This window comes from Vanessa atalanta, chromosome W, assembly GCF_905147765.1.
Source record: "Vanessa atalanta chromosome W, ilVanAtal1.2, whole genome shotgun sequence".
Lineage (NCBI taxonomy): Eukaryota > Metazoa > Arthropoda > Insecta > Lepidoptera > Nymphalidae > Vanessa > Vanessa atalanta.
In genome coordinates this window covers 1,322,954-1,330,086 of record NC_061901.1, presented here as the reverse complement: position 1 = coordinate 1,330,086, position 7,133 = coordinate 1,322,954, and the positions used below count along the sequence as shown (strand labels likewise).

Below are 7,133 nucleotides of genomic sequence, written 5' to 3'. Positions count from 1 at the left end.
AAATTCTGCACAACCATCATGTTTAGGGGGGGGGGGGGATCGGGCCTCCGGGACTCTCACATACCAGACGAAACGCGGTAACATAGCTACCACTTCACGCTGATTTTAAGTGAGAGAGTGGTACTTCCCCGGGCGTGCCGGCCCATTCGGCTGCAACCCGAAGGTATGCAGTGTGGCACTACCACTTATAGTAATATAGGTAAGTAAAAGGTGGAATAATAATTTTAATAGTGAGAACTGAATGAGGTATTTTTTTCAGATTTTTACGACAAGAAATGGAGAAAAAATTTTGAAAAATGTACTTCGAATATTTAGAGTTTCGGATCGCTTAAGAAGACTTTCAAGAGCGATCCGATTCTTATAGCGAATAATCGATACAGATTCTGTTTATAAAAATTAATAGCTCCGGAACGGAGACGCCGATCCGGGAGTGAGATGTCTCGATGGATGCAGGGCAGAGGGCCCTACAAATGCGCCAAAGAGCAAAACAAGATAAGATTACAAATGAACGAATTAAAAATAAAAAACAGAAAAATATAATGAAAAAAGGTGAAAAATTTTTCGGTTTTCGACCGATAACTCTCGAACGGATAGGCCGATCCGGGAGATTGAAATGTCAACGGATGCAGAGCAGAGGGCCCCACAATCGCGCCGAACACGGAAAAAAGATCGAAACAATAATAAAAAAGATATAAACGAAAAACTTAAAAATAGCTTAAAAACAGACAAAAACGGGAGATATAGGTAAGTAAAAGGTGGAATAATAATTTTAATAGTGAGAACTGAATGAGGTATTTTTTTCAGATTTTTACGACAAGAAATGGAGAAAAAATTTTGAAAAATGTACTTCGAATATTTAGAGTTTCGGATCGCTTAAGAAGACTTTCAAGAGCGATCCGATTCTTATAGCGAATAATCGATACAGATTCTGTTTATAAAAATTAATAGCTCCGGAACGGAGACGCCGATCCGGGAGTGAGATGTCTCGATGGATGCAGGGCAGAGGGCCCTACAAATGCGCCAAAGAGCAAAACAAGATAAGATTACAAATGAACGAATTAAAAATAAAAAACAGAAAAATATAATGAAAAAAGGTGAAAAATTTTTCGGTTTTCGACCGATAACTCTCGAACGGATAGGCCGATCCGGGAGATTGAAATGTCAACGGATGCAGAGCAGAGGGCCCCACAATCGCGCCGAACACGGAAAAAAGATCGAAACAATAATAAAAAAGATATAAACGAAAAACTTAAAAATAGCTTAAAAACAGACAAAAACGGGAGATATAGGTAAGTAAAAGGTGGAATAATAATTTTAATAGTGAGAACTGAATGAGGTATTTTTTTCAGATTTTTACGACAAGAAATGGAGAAAAAATTTTGAAAAATGTACTTCGAATATTTAGAGTTTCGGATCGCTTAAGAAGACTTTCAAGAGCGATCCGATTCTTATAGCGAATAATCGATACAGATTCTGTTTATAAAAATTAATAGCTCCGGAACGGAGACGCCGATCCGGGAGTGAGATGTCTCGATGGATGCAGGGCAGAGGGCCCTACAAATGCGCCAAAGAGCAAAACAAGATAAGATTACAAATGAACGAATTAAAAATAAAAAACAGAAAAATATAATGAAAAAAGGTGAAAAATTTTTCGGTTTTCGACCGATAACTCTCGAACGGATAGGCCGATCCGGGAGATTGAAATGTCAACGGATGCAGAGCAGAGGGCCCCACAATCGCGCCGAACACGGAAAAAAGATCGAAACAATAATAAAAAAGATATAAACGAAAAACTTAAAAATAGCTTAAAAACAGACAAAAACGGGAGATATAGGTAAGTAAAAGGTGGAATAATAATTTTAATAGTGAGAACTGAATGAGGTATTTTTTTCAGATTTTTACGACAAGAAATGGAGAAAAAATTTTGAAAAATGTACTTCGAATATTTAGAGTTTCGGATCGCTTAAGAAGACTTTCAAGAGCGATCCGATTCTTATAGCGAATAATCGATACAGATTCTGTTTATAAAAATTAATAGCTCCGGAACGGAGACGCCGATCCGGGAGTGAGATGTCTCGATGGATGCAGGGCAGAGGGCCCTACAAATGCGCCAAAGAGCAAAACAAGATAAGATTACAAATGAACGAATTAAAAATAAAAAACAGAAAAATATAATGAAAAAAGGTGAAAAATTTTTCGGTTTTCGACCGATAACTCTCGAACGGATAGGCCGATCCGGGAGATTGAAATGTCAACGGATGCAGAGCAGAGGGCCCCACAATCGCGCCGAACACGGAAAAAAGATCGAAACAATAATAAAAAAGATATAAACGAAAAACTTAAAAATAGCTTAAAAACAGACAAAAACGGGAGATATAGGTAAGTAAAAGGTGGAATAATAATTTTAATAGTGAGAACTGAATGAGGTATTTTTTTCAGATTTTTACGACAAGAAATGGAGAAAAAATTTTGAAAAATGTACTTCGAATATTTAGAGTTTCGGATCGCTTAAGAAGACTTTCAAGAGCGATCCGATTCTTATAGCGAATAATCGATACAGATTCTGTTTATAAAAATTAATAGCTCCGGAACGGAGACGCCGATCCGGGAGTGAGATGTCTCGATGGATGCAGGGCAGAGGGCCCTACAAATGCGCCAAAGAGCAAAACAAGATAAGATTACAAATGAACGAATTAAAAATAAAAAACAGAAAAATATAATGAAAAAAGGTGAAAAATTTTTCGGTTTTCGACCGATAACTCTCGAACGGATAGGCCGATCCGGGAGATTGAAATGTCAACGGATGCAGAGCAGAGGGCCCCACAATCGCGCCGAACACGGAAAAAAGATCGAAACAATAATAAAAAAAGATATAAACGAAAAACTTAAAAATAGCTTAAAAACAGACAAAAACGGGAGATATAGGTAAGTAAAAGGTGGAATAATAATTTTAATAGTGAGAACTGAATGAGGTATTTTTTTCAGATTTTTACGACAAGAAATGGAGAAAAAATTTTGAAAAATGTACTTCGAATATTTAGAGTTTCGGATCGCTTAAGAAGACTTTCAAGAGCGATCCGATTCTTATAGCGAATAATCGATACAGATTCTGTTTATAAAAATTAATAGCTCCGGAACGGAGACGCCGATCCGGGAGTGAGATGTCTCGATGGATGCAGGGCAGAGGGCCCTACAAATGCGCCAAAGAGCAAAACAAGATAAGATTACAAATGAACGAATTAAAAATAAAAAACAGAAAAATATAATGAAAAAAGGTGAAAAATTTTTCGGTTTTCGACCGATAACTCTCGAACGGATAGGCCGATCCGGGAGATTGAAATGTCAACGGATGCAGAGCAGAGGGCCCCACAATCGCGCCGAACACGGAAAAAAGATCGAAACAATAATAAAAAAGATATAAACGAAAAACTTAAAAATAGCTTAAAAACAGACAAAAACGGGAGATATAGGTAAGTAAAAGGTGGAATAATAATTTTAATAGTGAGAACTGAATGATGTATTTTTTTCAGATTTTTACAACAAGAAATGGAGAAAAAATTTTGAAAAATGTACTTCCAACCTAACCTAACCTAACCTAACCATATCGATACATGTAACAATGGCGGCCAGTCCTGATCCTACATTGCTGCAATGGTTGGTAACTACAAACGACGTTAAACAATTATGGGCAGCTCAACCGACTTTTTTGATCTCACAGGCGGTCTACACCCTCGCGGGTGTTATAACTTTGATACACGCATTCAGCAAGGGTGGGCGGTGGCCTTATTTTTGGCTCGGGACCGTACTGCATGGAATTTATGCGGACAATTTCTGGTATTTTGTTCTTCCCCAATATGACAACTTCTGGCATTCGCAGGCGCCTATCGTGTTCCTCGGTGCTCGTCTGCCCTTACACATCATTCTGTTATATCCAGCATTCATTTATCATGCCGCATATGCAGTGCATAAACTGAATTTACCAAGGTATGCGCAACCGTTTGCCGTGGGCTTGATAACAGTGTTAATTGATATTCCATATGATATAGTAGCTGTTAAATTCGTACATTGGACATGGCACGACACGGACCCGAATATCTTCGATCGTCACTATTGGGTGCCTTGGAATTCCTATTATTTCCATTGCACATTTGCATCTAGTTTCTACTTCTTCTTCGACTCGAGTAGAAGGTGGCTGGCGCCTCGAGTGGCGCAATGGTCATCCGCTACAAAAGGAGTCGAATGGAAGTCTTTGTTGATAGCGACACTATTGGGCATGCCTGGTGGTGTTCTATTGTTTATTCCTATTTATCATTCACTTCATGACGTGTACAAAATACACTCTGAAGTTACTTTCTCTCTATTATTCTCTATTTATTTCGTCATCGTCGTGTTAGGCCTTCTTAGTGACCGTGAGAAGAATAAAGACAAGCTAACGAAGATCGATTATGTATTGATATTACAACTTGCCGTTCACTATGTAATTTATTGGGTGTTTGTGGTGTTTTTCAACCCTGAGAAGGAATGGTCTACAGGCTTACACGAGCCGGTCGGCCCTTATAATGAAGTGGCTTTGTTAACGTCACCCTTTGGACAGTCTTTGTACAAGTTTTGTGTGTTGTATATTTTTTTTTTACTTATTTCTTTCCTACTATTGTAGAGGGGTCGAGACGCGACCACACCCGCTTGGTTGCAGGCGCATCTAAGCGGGATTCATTTATTCGTTTGTCTCCTCATTTACGGGGGAGCAAACCTTTTCTGCGGGTCCGCTGAGTCGGGTTGGCCGAACAGCGGACGGAGGCATGATTCAGTGCCGCCGTCGGTGGGCTTGGCTTAACCGCCCGGCCCCAGAGGAAGGACACCTCTAAGATAAAAAACCACCCAATCCCAAGTGGCCTCGCAGCGCGATGGGATGCATGGCCGAAGGGTATTTCGGTCCCGAATTCGTTTCGATATATGTTTTTATTAGCTAATAAGTATGCACAATGCTGTATATGAGGAATCGGATATCTGTCCGGCTTAGTAATAAAGTTTAAACGCCGATAGTCTCCGCACGGTCGTAATTCTCCATTTTTCTTGACTACTACATGAAGTGGAGAAGACTAGTTACTCTTGCTTGGTGTAGACCAAGTCTTGCATCCTTTGGAATTCAGCCTTTACCTTTTCAAATTTATCCGGTGGTAAAGGACGCGGGCGCGCGAACACAGGCGGCCCGTTTGTTTCTATGTAATGGACTACAGAGTGGCGTGGAGTATCTTTGAAACACATTGGCTTAGTAATATCGGGATATAATGCTAATAAGTCACTATACGGATGGTTAGAGTTTATAGTTGTTATCGATCCTTGACCATCTAATCTCACTGACGCTAACACAGATAAATTCGTAATTTCGTCTATTAGTTTCTTCCTGAATACGTCTACTACTAATTTATAGTGGCTTAAAACGTCTGCGCCTAAAATTGGTTGATTTACTTCTGCTATAACGAAAGTCCAACGGTAGGGTCGCCGTAAATTTAAATCTAAAATAAGAGTTTTTATACCATATGTTTTTATTTCGGTTTCCATTAGCTGCGTACAGTCTGTACTCACTACAACTGTTACTACGATAAGGTCTCTTAGTCGCTGGAATAACTGAAATATTCGCACCAGTGTCCACTAAAAAATTGTAACCACTGTTTTTGTCCATAACACATAGGCGTTTAGAAGTCAAAATGGTGCCAATCTCCGCCTCCGATTGCACCATATTTAGTTTTCCTGATTGATCTTTTTCCAAGCACACGGCTCCATACATTTCGTTGCTCTATTCCGGTAGCGATAATGATACGAACAAAGCCAATCCGCACTATCGGGCGTGCGCCGGCTCATATTACGCCGTCGCGATGTAGACCGAGAGCGTGCGCGCCGAAAGTTGTGTATGCGATTTCTAAATGTAGGTTTTTGTGTTTCTAAATAATTTATCCGCAGATTTAATTTAGCTATTTTGGCCAAAATTAAAGCTGTGTCATTAGAACTTGAAGTATTAGCCCTTATTTCCGAAATTTCTTGTGGCCTTGACGTCTCTATTATCTTGTCAGCGATAGCGGCCAGATTTTCTAAATTCTTTACATCTGTAGCCGCTAAGACAGCTCGCACTGAGGCAGGAAGGTGTCCTTGCCACATAATAGATAGGGATTCGTCTGGAATTTTATCTCTCGCCAAATCCTTCATTTTTCGAAGTAATTGAGACGGTTTTTGATCTCCCAATTCCATCTCGCTGAGTAATTTTTGAAATTGCCAAATTTCAGATTCTTCATATAATTGCAATAAGCGTGATTTTAGAGCTTCAAATTTCTTAGTCTCGGGCGGCTTTAATAAAATGTCACTTACTTTTTGAATCACCTCCTCGCCTAATTTAGCAACAACCAAATTGTATTTTGCTTCATCTCTCAGTATCTGCGGTCCAAGTATTGCATCAGTTTGTACAAACCATAATCTGGGTTTATCACACCAGAACTCCGGAATCCTCGACGAAACTGTTATCGATGCTAAACCGGAGGAGTCATTTTGCGCTGCTGCTCCTGAACTGTTGGCGCTCGTCATTATGTAGGTTCTTGTGTCGGGGTCACCAAATACACCTTTACTGTAGGTATTTTTTATAATTTAATTAAATATTACAAGAGGTGCAGAACAAACTACGAATCCAATTTTTACGTCTCTTTATTGCGTTTTCTACAGTATGACTGGCTGTACAGAGAAGTTACAACATCGAGCACGACTATCTTATTACAACAATATAGTGTTACAAAATTAAATACCTATGTGCACACGGCACAAGAGTATCACCCTGGAGTTGGGCACGGTCATCTGTCGTAGCCGCCCTCGTCCCGTGCTCGTCCTGGGGGACTTCAACGCCAAGTCTACGGCTTGGGGTTCCCCGTCTACGGACGCGCGGGGCGAGTTAGTGGAGGAGTGGGCGGTCGAGCAGGGTCTGCTCCTCCTGAATCGAGGTTCGGTGCAGACGTGCGTGCGGCAGCGGGGTGGGTCAATAGTGGACCTCACGTTCGCTAGCCCCGCTCTCGCGCGCACCGTCCACGACTGGAACGTTCCGGAGGACGTCGAGACGCTATCCGACCACCGATACATCAGGTATAGCGTCT

At 40.5% G+C, this 7,133-nt stretch overlaps 1 protein-coding gene across 1 annotated transcript; it reads left to right on the top strand.

Annotated features, from left to right (window-relative positions):
- The first annotated feature begins 3,619 nt into the window (after nt 1-3,619).
- On the top strand, nt 3,620-5,060 carry LOC125075483. Its single transcript, XM_047687197.1, has 2 exons — nt 3,620-4,610; nt 5,044-5,060. Exons 1-2 carry the CDS (start codon nt 3,620-3,622, stop codon nt 5,058-5,060), a joined length of 1,008 nt encoding a protein of 335 aa, XP_047543153.1.
- The last annotated feature ends 2,073 nt before the right edge of the window (nt 5,061-7,133 follow it).

Bases quoted from the DNA above. Each gene is read 5' to 3' on its own strand.
- LOC125075483 (XM_047687197.1), top strand. From the start codon at position 3,620: ATGGCGGCCAGTCCTGATCCTACATTGCTGCAATGGTTGGTAACTACA.